The sequence below is a fragment of the Gnatocerus cornutus genome, chromosome 2 (genome assembly GCF_029298725.1).
Source record: "Gnatocerus cornutus isolate USDA-ARS CGAHR chromosome 2, icGnaCorn1.1, whole genome shotgun sequence".
NCBI classification, from domain to species: domain Eukaryota; kingdom Metazoa; phylum Arthropoda; class Insecta; order Coleoptera; family Tenebrionidae; genus Gnatocerus; species Gnatocerus cornutus.
The window spans coordinates 11,933,649-11,950,323 of record NC_142234.1 but is presented as its reverse complement, the minus strand read 5'-3'; the positions used below and the strand labels follow the sequence as shown (position 1 = coordinate 11,950,323).

At 36.1% G+C, this 16,675-nt stretch overlaps 2 protein-coding genes across 3 annotated transcripts in view; both read right to left on the bottom strand.

The window, feature by feature from the left end:
- The window catches only part of LOC148179065 (uncharacterized), a 35,412-nt gene extending 20,877 nt beyond the window's left edge, over positions 1–14,535 (bottom strand). The window contains exon 1 of one of the 2 annotated variants that reach the window (XM_088031528.1): positions 14,369–14,535. Coding sequence is in view for 1 of the 2 variants with exons in the window: in XM_088031525.1 (XP_087887651.1) it covers positions 9,415–9,475 (61 nt within the window). In the remaining variant the exon portion in view is untranslated. Of the gene's footprint in view, positions 1–9,414; positions 9,683–14,368 lie in introns of those variants that run through there. The other variant, XM_088031525.1, reaches the window with a different exon arrangement.
- A 56-nt stretch (positions 14,536–14,591) lies between these two features.
- Pdk1 (Phosphoinositide-dependent kinase 1) lies at positions 14,592–16,619 on the bottom strand. The gene is made up of 4 exons (XM_088031529.1): positions 16,329–16,619; positions 16,100–16,239; positions 14,866–16,046; positions 14,592–14,818 (listed from the first exon to the last, which is right to left on the bottom strand). Exons 2-4 carry the CDS (start codon positions 16,230–16,232, stop codon positions 14,720–14,722), a joined length of 1,413 nt encoding a protein of 470 aa, XP_087887655.1. The 5' UTR covers positions 16,233–16,239; positions 16,329–16,619; the 3' UTR covers positions 14,592–14,719.
- Positions 16,620–16,675: the final 56 nt, after the last annotated feature.

Sequence of the window (16,675 nt, the reverse complement as noted above, 5' to 3'; positions counted from 1 at the left end):
GAGATGATCCTGGGAATGGATGTTATTGGACGACATGGGATTTCCTTTAATCACAACGAGAAGATCCTCAAGATTGGAACCGAAAGCTTTGTGTTATCGACCCCAGAAGTAAAAGAAGATGGAGTGAAAGCGTTCGCCTGTGAAAATACTTGTGTGGATGGGAACAGCGAGAAAGTGATAAGTGTGCGTTTAGGAAGTAACTTTGGGAGCTGCGTTGGAATGATTGAACCAACTAGAGACATGACAAAACCAATTCTTGTTGGAAAGACACTAGTAAAAGTGACGAAAGAAATACCTGTGCGGGTGGCGAATATCAACCCTACTCCAGTCACGATCAAGAAGGGCGAACTAGTTGCTGTGTGTGTTCCGATCTCCAGAATAAGTGACGCACAGCCATCAAAGAAAAACGTGAAGACCGTGAAAAAGTTAAAGCTGGAGGTAGACACGAGTGACCTTTCTGAAGAAGAGGCTCTTAAAGCGCAGGCTTTCATCAAGAAGAATAAGGACGTGTTCGCCGTTGAGAATGAACCATTAGGAAGAACGAACATCGTTCAACACAGAATCAATACGGGCGACCATCAACCCATCAGACAGGCACCGAGAAGGTTACCGTGGGCGAAGCAAGAGCAGGCCGAACAGTTGGTAAAATCCATGCAAGAAGAAGGGATTATTGAAGAATCCAACAGTCCTTGGTCTTCGCCGGTTGTGCTCGTAACCAAGAAAGACGGTAGTACAAGATTCTGTGTGGATTACCGAAAACTCAACGATGTTACCAAGAAAGACAGTTTTCCATTACCCCGGATTGACGACACTCTCACAACTCTGTCAGGGTCGACGTGGTTCTCAACCTTAGACCTGAAGAGTGGATATTGGCAAGTGGGACTTCATCCCGAAGACAAGGAAAAGACAGCGTTCTCCACGGGAAGTGGCCTGTACCACTTTACGGTTATGCCTTTTGGGCTTTGCAACGCACCCGCTACATTCGAAAGACTAATGGAATGTGTGTTGCGAGGATTGACGTGGACAACTTGTCTGGTTTATTTAGACGACGTTATGGTCATGGGTAAAAACTTCGATGAACACCTGAAGAACCTTCAAGAAGTGGTAGACCGGTTTAGGGGTGCCAATTTAAAACTTAATCCGAAAAAGTGCCATCTATTTCGGAAGAAAGTGGAGTTTCTGGGGCATACGGTGTCATCTGAAGGAATCAAGACCTGCGAAGATAAGATTCAGGCGATTAAGGAATGGCCCAGACCCAAGGACAAGCACGATGTGAGAAGTTTTATTGGACTTTGCACGTATTATCGGCGGTTTGTAGAAGGTTTCGCCAACATTGCTGCACCTCTGCACAAACTAACGGAAGCAAAGGCATCATTCAACTGGACATCAGACTGCGAAAGCAGTTTCAAGCGGCTGAAGTTAGCTTTGTGCACTAGCCCGATTTTGAGCTACCCCAGGACTCATGGAAAGTTCGTCTTGGACACAGATGCCAGTAACATCGGCATTGGAGCGGTGTTATCGCAGGTGCAGGATGGAGAAGAGAGAGTGATCGAGTATTACAGCAAAGTGTTGAGCAAGCAAGAGAGAAATTACTGCGCTACAAGAAAGGAATTGCTGGCCGTTGTAAAATCCGTAGAGCATTTCCACAAATACTTGTTTGGCCACGAGTTCTTGATAAGGACTGATCATGCTGCCCTCACGTGGTTACTACAGATGAAAGACGCCGAAGGACAAGTGGCTAGGTGGATTGAGCGGCTGCAGCAATACCACTTCAAAATCAAACATCGACCAGGAAAGCAACACAATAACGCTGACGCTCTCTCTAGAAGACCTTGCAAGGATTGCAAGCAGTGCGCGAAGATTGAAGGGCCATTGCCGATAAACAGGATGGTTATCGGTTGTGATGATGACTGGACTACGGAGAATCTTCGGAAGGATCAACAGGCGGACCAGGAAATTGGGCCACTGCTGGAGTGGAAGGAAGCGGATAATGGAAGGCCGCGTTGGGAAGATGTCTCGGAAAAGAGTCCAGGGTTGAAGGCGATGTGGGCGCAGTGGGACTCACTGCGAGTAGAAAATGGGGTACTGAAAAGGGCTTGGGAAAGCGCAGACGGGAAGAAAGTAACCTCCCAGTTACTAGTGCCCAAGAATAGAGTTCCCCAAGTACTCAAGGAGGTCCATGACGGAACATCAGGCGCTCACTTCGGAGTGAACAAAACCTTAAGTAAGATTAGGCAGCGGTATTACTGGGTTGGCTGCCGGGAAGATGTCGAACGATGGTGTAGGAGATGTTCAGTCTGTGGGGCGAGCAAGGGACCTCGAACGCGAACTAAAGGAGGCATGAAACAATACAACGTGGGAGCCCCGTTCGAGAGAATCGCTCTAGATGTGGCCGGGCCATTTCCAAAAACTGATGACGGCAACAAGTACATCTTGGTTGTGCAGGATTATTTCAGTAAATGGCCGGAAGCGTATGCCCTTCCCAACCAAGAAGCCACTACAGTAGCTCGAGTCCTAGTGGATAATTTCTTCAGCAGGTTTGGAGTTCCACTCGAAATGCATTCCGATCAAGGAAGGAATTTTGAGTCTGGCGTTTTTCAAGAGATGTGTAAGCTGCTGGGAATTAGGAAGACTCGAACCACACCCTTGCACCCGCAATCCGACGGCATGGTCGAGAGATTCAATCAGACGATGGAGGAACATCTGTCCAAGGTAGTGGAAGAGCACCAGAGGGATTGGGATCGTCGACTGCCCTTGTTTATGATGGCCTACAGAGCTGCCATTCATGAAACCACGGGAGAAACACCAGCGAAGATTGTGTTTGGAAGAGAGCTGCGTCTCCCTTGTGATCTTCTGCTTGGTTCGCCTGGGGCGGAGCGAAGGGAGGTACCGGAATTCGTCGACAACCTGAGGGAGACCCTACTGGATACACACCACCTTGTGAGGCAGAGGATCAAAATGGCTAGTGACAGAATGCGGTCCCGATATAATGTGACGGCTAATCATGAAGGATTCAACGAAGGAGACTTGGTGTGGTTATTCAACCCTCGACGAAAGAAGGGCCTATCTCCGAAGTTGACACCTACATGGGAGGGACCGTATAAGGTGATCAAGCGGATCAACGACGTGGTGTATCGGATCCAACGCAGCGCCCGTTCAAAGATGAAAGTGGTTCATCTAAATAGACTTTGTAAATATCACGGAGAATCAGGTGTTTGGTCTGATCGGGACGATCAGAACTAAGAGGGGGGCAGTGTTACGAGAAGATTCTGGAAGCTTCGAGCGCCAGCGCTGGAACGTTCCGCTCTGCTCTAGAGCGAGCGATTCGTGGAATAATTCTTATTCATACGCGGAACTCCCGAATATTCTCGCAGCGCTCCAGCATTAGGCTAGTGGTAGGGGAATATCTGTATATAGGGGAGTAGTGATAGGATTGTAGATAGTCTAGTATTTGGAAATCCTGAAAAGTGTTGTAATTGTGAAGTAAGAGAGTGTTCATAGTGCACAATAAAATTGTTATTGTTACAAGCGAGACTTTTGATTTTTCGGCCAACGTGACAATATGTAGATACAAAGAATTAAGCATTTATATTTGATTTTGAGACGGAAAAGAAGTAAAAAAATCCTAGTAATTTATTGATTTCTTATTAAGAGATATTCACTATATTTAACTAAGTAAGACCCATTTCATCTGCCAATTTTAGAAAATTTTCGGTCGTCTTCTAATTAGAGCAAAGATATTTATGACGAAAACGAGGAAATTAATTTATAGTTCCAAAATCTGCGACACACCATAAATTAAGATTAAAATATGTAGTACACATTCTTCTTAAATATGAAATCATACTTGAGAGCTATAAAACGAAAATAAAAATAAATTACAATGAAATAAACTTAAATAGTAGCAGTAGTACGTATACCAAAAGTTAATAATGGCGGAATTGTGAAGTTAAATTTTCAACCGGTAGAATTATACCCTGTTTAAATGCAAATCAATAAATCAATAAACTATTGGGATTTGTGTTAATAACCTACGTAAATGCAGATTTCCATTGTTCAAAAAGATAATGTATGTTCACATATGGGTAACAATTACAAAAGTTTCTTGAACTTTGTCTTGATTATTGTGTCTTGGCTCTATTTACAAAATTTTTGACTATTTAAAGAATTTTCATCCTGGAATTTTGTAATGACGTAATGTTAAAAATGCTGAATAAGAATAAGAGTAAGCACAAGAATAAAAAAACTAAAAAATCAAACTATGTGGGTTTATTAAAACATAGAATAAATCAAGTGGGTCAGTTAAATCGCGACGTGAGAATTATAAGGTTCTAAGTATTTTTTTGTGAAAATTTAAATTGTCTGTTTTGCGATTTTTTTAAACATTTTCTATCATGTATAAAAAAGAAGTGAGTTAATATTTTAACAAGCCAAAATGACTTCAATAGATCCTGCTATTTTTTTAAATAAATGCTTAATAAATTAAAAAGATATGACTGATAACGTGAACACTGATCAATTTAATGCAAATGTTAGTTAGAACCTTATAGTTCTCAGGTCACGAAATATAATATGTCGAATAAACATTTTTCTTGATATACACTTTTCTTACACAAATAATTACTTATACGTAAATATGTTGCAGGTTTGTTTAATTAAATTCTTACAGAGTATGTGATACGTAAGGCTTGACTTAAAAAAAGGCCTTTTCCCGAAATGATCATGAAAATCAAATTTCCCTGCTCATTTTCGAGCAAGGAAATTGAATTTCCTTCCCTTGGATGGTAGAGACTTACGGGTCGATTTCAAGTCACTGCGTTAACGCAAATTTGCAACCGTTGCCAAGGTATGAGCAATGTGATTGGCGTTGCTATGTTGCAAATGGGATTTGCAGTAACGCAAGTCACACTTGAAATCGACCCCCTAGAAGACAATTTTACGTGTCTTAAATGGTAATTTTATGTTATAATATTTTAACACGATGCAAGATTGTTTAAAAATTGTAAATAATTAAATAAATTTTAGAAAACTACAGTACACAACACGCTAAAAAAATCGCAAAAATTGTGTTCAAAAAAGTTGTGATATCACTTTTACAAAAATTATAGTTTTAGGAAAGAAAATAGATTAAATTATTTTGTTAATTGTCAATCATGACCACAATAGATGTACATACATAAATTTAATGTTTACTAGTTTCGCGAGTAAACAAAGAATATCCAACAACAGAATGATTGTTATTAGCACGTGCTTTTCACTAAAATGATTAATAAAAAAATGGAAATATTCCAACATAAAAGAATCAAACAACAACTGTAAGCTTCGCAAAATACCTCAATACCACATATAAATTATAAAACATTCTGAAGATAAGTAAGCCAAAAAACTTTAGATTAGAGCGAACCCGCCAGATCATTACTATTTTGCATCGTTTGATTACCTCTGAAAAGTCAATATTTTGCACTTTTGGGCATCAAAGAGAAGCGAAATAAACTCAAGACCCATGGTCATCATCGAACAGCAACAACATCACCTACACAACCAGGAATTTTGTGATTGTGGTGCGTGTAGGTTGATGAAAGAGCTGATTCGAACTTTTTAAAAAGTTTTTAGAACAAAAAGTGGTAAAGTTCAAAGTGAAAAACCCATATGATGAACTCAAAAGGATGAACCAACTTTTATAATTAAGCTGATTTGAAACAGCGGCCAAGTAATAAATAATTCTCCACGATCCGTCAGCAATACGAAAGGAAGCATTTGGATTTAAGCCCGAGTTTGTCCGACATGGTTTGAGAATGTATGCCGCGGTATTAATAGCCTTCCTAAGATAGCGTTAGCGACGCCAGCGTCAGCAGCGTCGTACTCGCATTGTTGGATTGTGAACACGATTCTGACGAACTATTCAACTTTCAGCTTAATATGTTTTCCTCGTCAACTAATTCATTGGAAGTCCTTCCATTGAAAACGTTACCAGATCCGAATTTGCCCTATACAGGGTCCGGCAACACTTGTGTCCACCCCTAAAATCGTCTTTAATTTTAAAGTTAAAATTTTGAAAATTTGCATACGCTCATAGTTGACAAAGCTCTAGAAGCTGACGCAAAAATTTGTTTTTTATGACGGTTTGGTTGGTGTCGCGACGTCTTAGAAATATAATTTTTAGCGATTTTCGATTTTTTGCGGAAATATTCGCGAATTCAATTTTTTTCCAACATAACTGTGATACAAATATCGGAGTTTTTATTTTAAATCTAATGCAAATTGTGTTTAAAATTTGCGAAAAAAACGCTGTTTTATCAAGTTAGTTTTCAAAATTCTAACAGCGCAGCGGCAAACTACGTTTACACCAAAATTTCACAAGTCACATTATTCACTCTTATAAAGGTTAATTTTGATTATCACGGGTATGTTGCACTTTATGGACACCAGAAATCGTTAATTAACATCGACAAATCGACAATTTCACCAATTAAGACTTTTGTTACAATCTAAAGCGAACCAAAAGATAGATGTCATTTGGACACCAGATGTTGACAGATGGGTGTAAACGTAGTTCCCAATTTTGACGTAATAAAATTGGAAACTAACTTGATAAAACAGCATTTTTTTTTTCAAATTTTGAAGACAATTTGCATTGAATCTAAAACGACAACTGAGATATTTTTAACACATATATATTGAAAAAAAATTAAATTAGAGGTTGATATCACAAACCCTCACAATTAACTAAAAATTACATATTTAAGGCGTCGCGACGCCAAAATTATTAGTGATAAAAAACAAATCTTTGCGTCAGGTTCTAGAGCTTTGTCAACTATGAGCGTATGCAAATTTTCAAAATTTTATTTTTAAAATTAAAGACGATTTTGGGGGTGGACACAAGTGTTGCCGGACCCTGTATACAGTAACCACTCGACGTTTATCAAAGAATTTTTGTCAAGTTAATAGCGTTGAAGTAGTTTTATTTAACTGCAAAATCATAAACACGTACACCATGTGCTGCTGCATATTTCAGGAACTCGAAAACAGTTTATGGATGACTCAGGAAAAAATAAATCTTTCGCTTAAGCTTACGTTAGTGTGGTATATGCCAATTTTGTAGGATTATTTACTAGCAAAAGAAGGATGTTCTGGAGAATTATACTCAACAGTTCACCAATACTCAAAAAGAAACGACAAGAAAACTGAAACAAAACGTCACTCACTTGCCAAAAATAAAAATACGCAAATCTTCATTTCCTGCACATCAGATGAATTTAAGAATATCCACAGCTCCTACTTTAACGTCAATAAGGCAATCACTGTTAAACTTGGACTTCACATAAACACTTGAACCCCAAAATAAAAAATGTGGGATTTTTAGCAAAAACTTGAATAAGAATGAAATACTGAAAACCAAAATTTTAGCGAATGTGCTCGTAGAGTTTAAAACTACAAAATATTCCATTAAATTTTACACACTAAGAACTCTCTTTCTTGCAAGGTTCTAAAATGTGATTTTCTGCACATTTCAAACAAGATTTTATCACAATTTAAATAATTGAGCTATTTCCTACTTCCTTTTCCGATAGGAACATACAAGGAATCTCATGCCTCATCAAATTGACTACAAAGGCGTCTAGTAAGAACTTACACTTTAAAAAGATTGGTGCTACTGCTTTCTGCAGATTTTGACATTCCATGACAACAATCACATCTCATACTACATACAAGACAGAGTTACCAACATTTAACTAAAATCATAAGCCTACTTAAACGTTTATTCTATTACATACAATAAGGGTTTATAAATATAACGTGCAATGTGTGAATATATTTATAGGATAATCTTTAATTAACAGGTACACAAACAAAACAATTACTGCTAGGATTTCGATTATGTCACACGAGACAATTTGAATGGTGTGACTGGTTTTGGTCTAGCGCCAGTTATTTACAATTTAAAATGTTGAGTGATAGAATCTGTGTAATCAATCAATATTGATCACACCTTTTCGGGCTGTTGGTACAGCGTATCCATCCTTAAAGATAAAGTTCCTGTTTAAATTGAATAATATTCCCAGAAACCAGATTTATTTCGATGATTTTCTACCATTTCCATTGCAAAGGTGAATTCAAGTCAACCATATCGAATAAAAAATCTCTCAGCCGTTCATGTCATACACAAATCATAAAAAATAAGAAAACATCTACCAACAATTATTCAAGTTCTTTGCAAGTTCCTATCAACAGCTCGTTTGAAAAAAAGTGTGAATGACATGTGGCGTTATACCAACCGTGCAGAAGCTTAAATTAAACAAAAAAAGTACTAACCTACTCAGGAATATGAAAAAAAACTCGGCATTTCGAGAGCTTAAAAACTTCCTCGCATCATGACTTAAAGATTGTTATGGAAACTTTATGCAGAATATAAAAGATTTGCGGGGGAAAATTCTTTAAAACATTTCCAAGTTTTTACATGCAAAGTAGGTATTAGATTTCGTTTGGTCATTTCTGTCTCTACAAATCTTGATTTCATGTCCTTCAAACGGTTTTATTTATGTGATTAGGTTATTACATATCAATTAGAAAAAAAAACATAAATTTTGCTGTTGCAGTCAATAAACATGTTAATAGAATCATGAACAATGCAAGAATGCATGTATAAATGAATAACCCACAATCCTAACATTAAATTTTATTAAACTTGTGTCGTGTTGCAAGATTCCTAACTAATTTGAGTATTTACATCACAAGCCCTTGAAAGAGACACGCTTCTTATTGTTTTAAGAGATAATTTGGAAACTGCGCTTGAAAAAAATACATAGTATGTATTATTAAAAATATATTTCGAGGCTCAGCTTAGAGCGAATTAACGAGACAGCGAGCCAAATTCATTTACAAAAAAACTTTCTTAAGAATTATTACTTTTATTAAGAACAAAACATTTTTTTTTCGAAGAGTTGGCCAAATAAAATATATGATCTGGTTAAAAAATGTTGTTTAAAAGAAAATGAATTATAACGTAATTTTTGGCAGAAATTTCGTTTCTTTAGATGTTTGAAGATGTTTAGTCTATGTTCGTTTCGTCAATTTAAACTTCTTAAAAAACGTAACCCTTCTAAAAGAATTTAATAATGAGACACGCAGACAGGTTGCCGCTTTCAAAAAACAACAGAGGTCGGCAATATTCATGAGGGATTTAATTGGAAAATTAATTCCAGTGAAATAAGCCCGTCCTGGGATCGACATCAAACCACCGTTTGTAATAGAAGTGACAATCAATGGTAGCGGCAACAGAGAGCTCTGGGCGTTGCCGTGTTTGTTAGCTTAGCATGTTAATAGCAAAGAAGATGACATCCAGAAGCCGATTCTAGGTGTCAATAGTGAGTTACACACACAACAAATAACGCCACACTTGGGGGTTGTTTTTACCGTCGCAAAGTTTGCAGCGCTTGGCGCGAGGTTCTCCGAGTGACCCCGTGCTTACGGGCATGGTCTAGCTGCTGCCGGGGACGGCTGGGCTCACACGCCACCACCTTGTTGCCAGTTGACCGTCCCCTTGCGCTGGCAACGAGGAGACATTTCTTTGCCGGAGGAGTCGTTGTGTGCGTTTCTGTGATGTTTCTAGGGCGACGCGGCGAACAGACGCTAAGCGACGCTTCGCACATTCAACGACTTACTGACACGATCACAGACGAGCGAACGGCTCGACCAGACGTCGTTTCTTACCGAACGAATTAAGCGTCACGGCGCCCTGGAGGTGGGGACATTAGCAGAACCGTCATGGATTTTAGAACAACAAATCAGTCACACTCAATATAATTCGAAATACAGAAAAGGCCAAGTTCCAAACTTTGACGAATTGAAGAATGCTTCCAACAAATCTGCTTATATTTAGCAAGTCTACTGGTAATAAAACAACTATTAGATGATTTCTATGCACGTGTATAAATAAATATTGCAAATTCTTGTAGAAAAGCCAAATAAATATCTGGAAACTTCAAGCTGACTTGAAATCACGAAGCACTCCTAGCTTCGTGATTTCTCTCTAGACGTCTTGCAACTACACCAAAAAAAGCCTATTTCCTAATGCAGCTATTAGAGTTATGTATGTCCAGGACAAAAGTTCGATTGAATGTCAAAACCTCAACTTTCATTTCATCTTCTTCGATTGAACTGTCAATTTTACACAAATTTTACCCCCAGTCTTGACGTATTATTTATAAAAGAGGGCGCATTACCCACAAACTCAACTTCATAAAATCTCGTTTATAGCACCCTTTGGCTCACAACAGAATGATTATTATTTTCTAAAGCCAACATAAAAACCTGAACCCTTTAATCATGACGAAAATTTAGTCCATAGGTGGTGGCGCTAAACTTTATTAATTGCTCTTGCTCAACCAAAACAATTAACTTACAATTTGCTTATATTAACACGAAAGAACAATGCCAACATTCGAATATTTTATTGTAACTAACACAATACAATAATTTATTATTGATGTTATGAATATAAATTAGTAATGAATAAATTAACGAACATGCGGGACATTCCGTTAATTTATGTCTAGTGTCTCTATTAGGTAAGTTTCTGTTGGTAAAATAACATGAATTTGATATTATTATGACACAAACTTGAACTACAATGCTGAAAGTTGACATTTTATAAATCTATTTTATAAAACCATAGATACAAATTGCAGAACAGAACGATGTACGAGTAAGACAATAATTAAGTTAAATAAGGTAAAAAACAATAATGTATTTTTATCCAAAATGCACTAATAAAGTGATCTTTATTCACTCATTTGAGATAGATCAAGTACTCTATTACTCTCTAGAGACCATAAAGAAAATTATGCTGCATTTCCATAACAACGCAGGCATAGCTTTCTAAATGGTAAAAATTTGTCACTGCTGTCACTTCTGTCAATTTTTTTAATGCCTTAGTTGCAACCATCAGAGGCTTTGGATAAAATCTAGTATTATATTCTAGTGTAAAGGCAAATTATTCACTCCAAAAATCTTATTCTCTCGATCTACGATCTCGAGATTAACTGATTTTTGTCGTGAATAATTTGCGTCCTTACACTCTTATATAATAAATATCTATTAAAGTGGCTATTACGTATTCAAAATAATCTTCCTGTTATTCTATTTTAATATCAGTAGTAAGGTGTGCAAATTTAGAAATCTCTATTTCTTTAATAAAATAATAGAACTAATTAGTATGACGTAAACAAGTTCACTACAAAAACTCTAAGAAATTGATAGATTTTCCCAATAAAACCAAATGAAAAGTTGACAACTAACTGGAAACCGTGCCGTTTACTCTGCATTGGTTGGAAAAAATTTCACATTACGTATTTTAAAATCCACAAATCTTCTTTTAGTTCTAAATAACAAAACACCTTGAAATTTCTACACGAATGTGTGAAAGCAATTCCAACTCTTTAAACACATGTCTGGCGAATTTTCAACTTTTCAGTCCCAAAGAAAATATGATGGTGGGTGAAATGTGAGATAAAGATGCATAATCAGACAACTTAATCATTCAGTCATCGCCACTTCTGACATAAACGCAATCCGTTCCAAATTTTCACTTGATTATGCAAATGTGTTACCATATTTATGGTAAAGTTGAGTAATTCCAGACAGATTTGGAATAATAATGATAACATTTACTTTTCAATAATAATAATATAAAAAATAAATCTGTGACTTACTAATCGACAACAATGTTTGCGAAACATACCTATTTTCAGTAATTCGCGTTTGATTAAAGTATTAAGGAAATGTGCAACCGGGAAAATTTTCCCCTGCGTAAAAAATTCCATGGATGAAAGTAAGCCCGTACATCAATCCCCTCATATGAGGGATCTCTCATCATTTTAACCGTAAGCTTCGAATTTGTTCTTTGACAAACTCACTTTATAACTGTAGGATTGTAAAAAAAAAAAGCATAGAGAAGCCACATTTAAATAATCCATTTTCACCATTTTTTTTAGTGTCAACGAGATGATTGATCAAAAATATTATACAAACTTCCTTACAACACATTAGATCCTGTATACTGATCACTCCCAATAGGTAACTGTCTCTGTCCAATCTAATTTGTTTAACAAGTTAACTATTTCGTTAAATAACATGCCAATTAGATTACCAAATTTTTTCGTCAGCCACTGTACTCACCTATTTTTAATTCATTTTTTTAGAGCAGCAAGCACAAAAACTAATTCTAGTTCTAAGTGATTACTCTTAAAAACTGTATTGTGATTGTCAATAATATTTGAAAATCGTGTTTATGGCTGCTTTAACTCGTTTCATAATTCAAATAAGTTAATCGCGACTTACGATACATCTTGCATAAGGTGCTATTATGTATCTGCAATATTTGAGTATCGATCCCAAATTACATATTTGTTGCGTGTCTAATTCGGACCAACTGTGTGTGTCACTTACAGATAATGTGTATGTACAATCTGCATACTCGTCAAAACAAATATTTTGCAAATTGACTGTAGCTTTAAACTAATTGCGTAATGACTGAATCATATTTAGACAATCTCCACTATGCCTATTAGGAACCGAATTTGCATGTATAGAGTGTGCATACATGTTTCTGTATCAACAGTGGTACTGAATTATTTATTTTAAATTGTATTGGATCTGAATGTTTTTGGTAACGATGCAGATTACAGATTGTACCTAGACATTTCGAGATTTACCGGTTTCACGTAACATATTTGATCCTGTCCACCACCAAATAAAAAATCATAAACAAATTTATTCTTTTTTATACAGGTAGGTATAACCCCACACAGCTGACTTAACGTGGAACAATCTATTAATAGATTGTATCTCATCTGTTCTGTAAAGTTCCATATCATAATAGAAGGGTAGAATTTATCTTTTTTAGATACTATGACCAATTATTAGTTCAAAGATACAGCTATCACTTTCATAACTTTACGTTATAACTTGGCTCTAACCCAAAGCCACATTTTCTACGTTTATGCACTCTTTGATGTCGAATTCGTAACCAAATACAATTTTAGTAACAATTAAAATATAAATTGAGGAAACTTTAATGGAGTATTATAAACATCTCGAACAAATGGAGGTTCCAAAATTTGAAATTTTTAACGTCATCAAATTTCCGTGAATGAATAAAGTAAACAAGAAATACCGATCTATTTGTGAATAAAAACATCTTTCCAATGAAAAATGATGAAACTCCTTCCTTTAACATCATTTTTATTTTAAAATTGTTTAAACAAAAAAACAATGACCAATTTACATTCACAAAGCAATGTGGTATTTTTAAATGTCGTAAAATTTTGTTGACAAAGCGTGAAATACGTCAATTCGCTTCGGTTTTTATCGCAATCCCTTGATCACTTGTACTTTCAAGAGAGGCTGGTGCGACGCTTCCGTCGCGACGCTCTAAATGTATGAGTCATCATTCTAGATTGTCCATTTATCATGAGTAAGAATGGTTGTTTAAATAATATGAGTAAACCAACACTCACCAAAAGTAATTTTGAACGAAGAGGCGTGTGCCACGTTACTTCACAGTTTATTATTTTTGCTGGATGATTAACATCTGCAAATTCATCGATAAAATATGAGGCATTAAAAATTCTTGGTCAATGCCGAACAAGATATTTTCACTTCAGGAACATAACACAAGAAGTGCTTGGAAATGGTGCACTGACATGTTTTCCAACAGACCATAAAACATTAATTAAAAACTAACCGGTTAACTATGTGTACATGTTCTTCATCAACCTGAGACTTCAGGTGAATTTAAAATAAGAAGTTCTTACATTAAATGCCAAAAATAAATTATAATTTCTATAATAAAGTATAGGTTAATTGTCTTTGTTTACAAACTTGTTTCTCTGGTTTCTTATGTATTATGCGTACTTCTGCCGGAACCCACGTGTTTTGAATTATACAAAATCAAAGATAGTCTCAAGACATAAATAATTTATTAGTTATTAAACAAATCATTAAAACGTTTATTGGTTGTGTGGGTTTAAAATCGCTCATGAGGTGCACAACAAAATAATAACAACTATGTAAAATAAATGATGGATTTCTGCAAGGATTAAGCAATATTTTTTAAAATGTGGCACAAATTGCAACAATATTGGTCAGCTGTCAACTGCTGTAACAAATTATGCCGGCATTCAATAACGTGGACGTCTGAAAATATTTCAAGTTTCTCCCTTTTCTAGGAACTGAAAATGTGCCTCTAATTTGTGAAATCTCTCAGAAAATACAAACAAAAATATCATGTGGCGGTTTATAAATTAAGAGTGGGCGGGTGGTCTTTCAAGAACGTAAAATAATTATAAACGAATAACAACAATCTTACCTGTGGGTGACAATGCCCATTATGGTATCAAACAACAAGTTATCGTCCAAAGTTCTTAATTCACACGAAATTAAATTGAAATCAATTCTGTTTTGCGTTGAAAGTGCGGAATAACAATTCATATGTCACAACAACTAAATCACTAGTCGCCATTTTGACAACCACTCTTGCCAACTCTCATGCGTGAAAATCACTAGATCGAATGAAACAACTTTGGAATAACTAAAATAAAAACAGTATATTATAAATAAGATCTGCTACAGATGAATCATTTTTCTATACTAACAATAATTTAAATAAAATATGAATAAATACATATAACTAAAATTTGATTTTCGTTCTACAATTCTTTTATGATTGTGGGTAATAATGGGCCTTCACTTCATCTATTGCTTTACACCATTCCAAAGCGTATCCTTCGGGATCTTCCAAATAGTAGATACGATTGGGCTATAACACGAGTTTAAGTGAAAAAGCAAAAAATATAGAGGACTTACTGTGTGCACAAAAAACTTTTTAAAATTTTTTGCTTCAGTTTTAAGATCATCACTCCATGGAATTTCGCCCTTTAAAATCATAGTAACAGGATCTACATAATATAAATGAGGCCCTAAAGTAAGCAACAACATTCGCCGTCTAGGAAAAATCCCCTTTTTCTTCTCAATAATGCCTTGTTTAAGTATTAAATTTCCCTCAACTAGCTCATGATAAATATTACTTTTTTGTTGTTCTAGTCTTTGCTCAATTTCCTCCTGACTAATCTCTGCGATTTTTCTATTAGAATCCGACTTTTTTCTAAGAGGTGGTTGTGGAGACAACATTGCAAAATGTAGCCTAGAAGCCTTCTTCTCGTCCAGCCCTGGCTCTAGGTCTTCAGGAATATCTTCTTCTCCGTCGTTTTCTTTTTTGGCAAAAAACTTCGGCGGCGGTCCCAAATCATCCCAGTTTATTTCCTTGAAAAATTCGTGTTCTCGTATACTTTTGTAAGGCGTTTGATCTGTCGCCCCCAATCTATCACTTGGGGTAATGACGAGAAATTTCTCTACTAAGTCTTTAGCAGTCTTGTCAAAACCTTGAGGAAAATCATAATCAAGTTTCAGTATTTTCTGAAAAATTAAATATTCACTAGGCCCGCGAAAAGGCATTTGTCCAGATAACATTTGATAGATAATGCATCCTAACGCCCACAGGTCAGAAGCGCACGTTGATTCATCGTCATTTAAAATTTCAGGACTAACATATTGAGCAGTTCCTACAAAACTATATTTGCGTTTCTTTTGATTTTCTTCATCAGAGGATTTATCTTCTCCCTGAATTTTAGCACTACCAAAGTCAGTAATGAGGATGTGCCAGTTCTCATCAAATAATACGTTTTCTGGTTTCAAGTCCCTGTGTACAATTCCCTTACAATTCAAATATTCAAGTGCAAGAATGAGTTCAGCAGAGTAATACTTGGTGCATTCCAAAGTAAAGATGGTGTTTTTATTGATTTGTTGGAGTAATTCACCATTCTTTGCATATGACAGCACAAAGTATAGACGATCAGTGTCTTGAAATGTATAGTATAGGTGAACAAAATATTTATAGGAACTTCTTAAAATATGCAGAACTTCCTTTTCACGGTTGACATATTCTACCTTTTTTTCCCTGATGATGTGTCGCTTATCCAAGACTTTGACTGAAAGAATAATAACATTTTAACTGGTAAGTATTTAGAACTGAAGCACCCACTTGCAAATTCTTTACTGGTGTGTACATCCTTGGCTAAATAAACTGTGCTAAAGCTGCCTTCTCCTATAACTTTCCCAAACACAAAGTCTGCAGGTGATCTCTTCCTCTGAGGCTCATCACCTGGAGGAGTCATTCTTCTTCTAAAAAAAACGACACAACTAAAGAATTTACGACATCATCTTGTGATGGTCAAGCACAATATCAGTGACTTTAACAAATTATTACATACCTGCAGTAAAACAGCTATAAAAAAACGTCACTAAACATACGTCACAATTGTGATTTCATTACCAATTTTCAATGAACAATAACAACAATGACGTCTGTTTGTTTAAAGGCGGTCATAAAACTGCACCGACTAAACAACAATACCAATTAAATACGCCTTCAAAACAATTTCGTTCGTTTAAAATACAATTGAAAGTGTGTTTCTACAATTTAACCGACTAAACTCTCGTATCTGACAGATAAACTTAAACAACAAACAAAATAGGTACCATCGTGACCGACTGAGGATGATGTCCATTGATTTGCGGCGGAGTGGGGGGAAATTCAAACTGTGGTGGGGGTGGACGT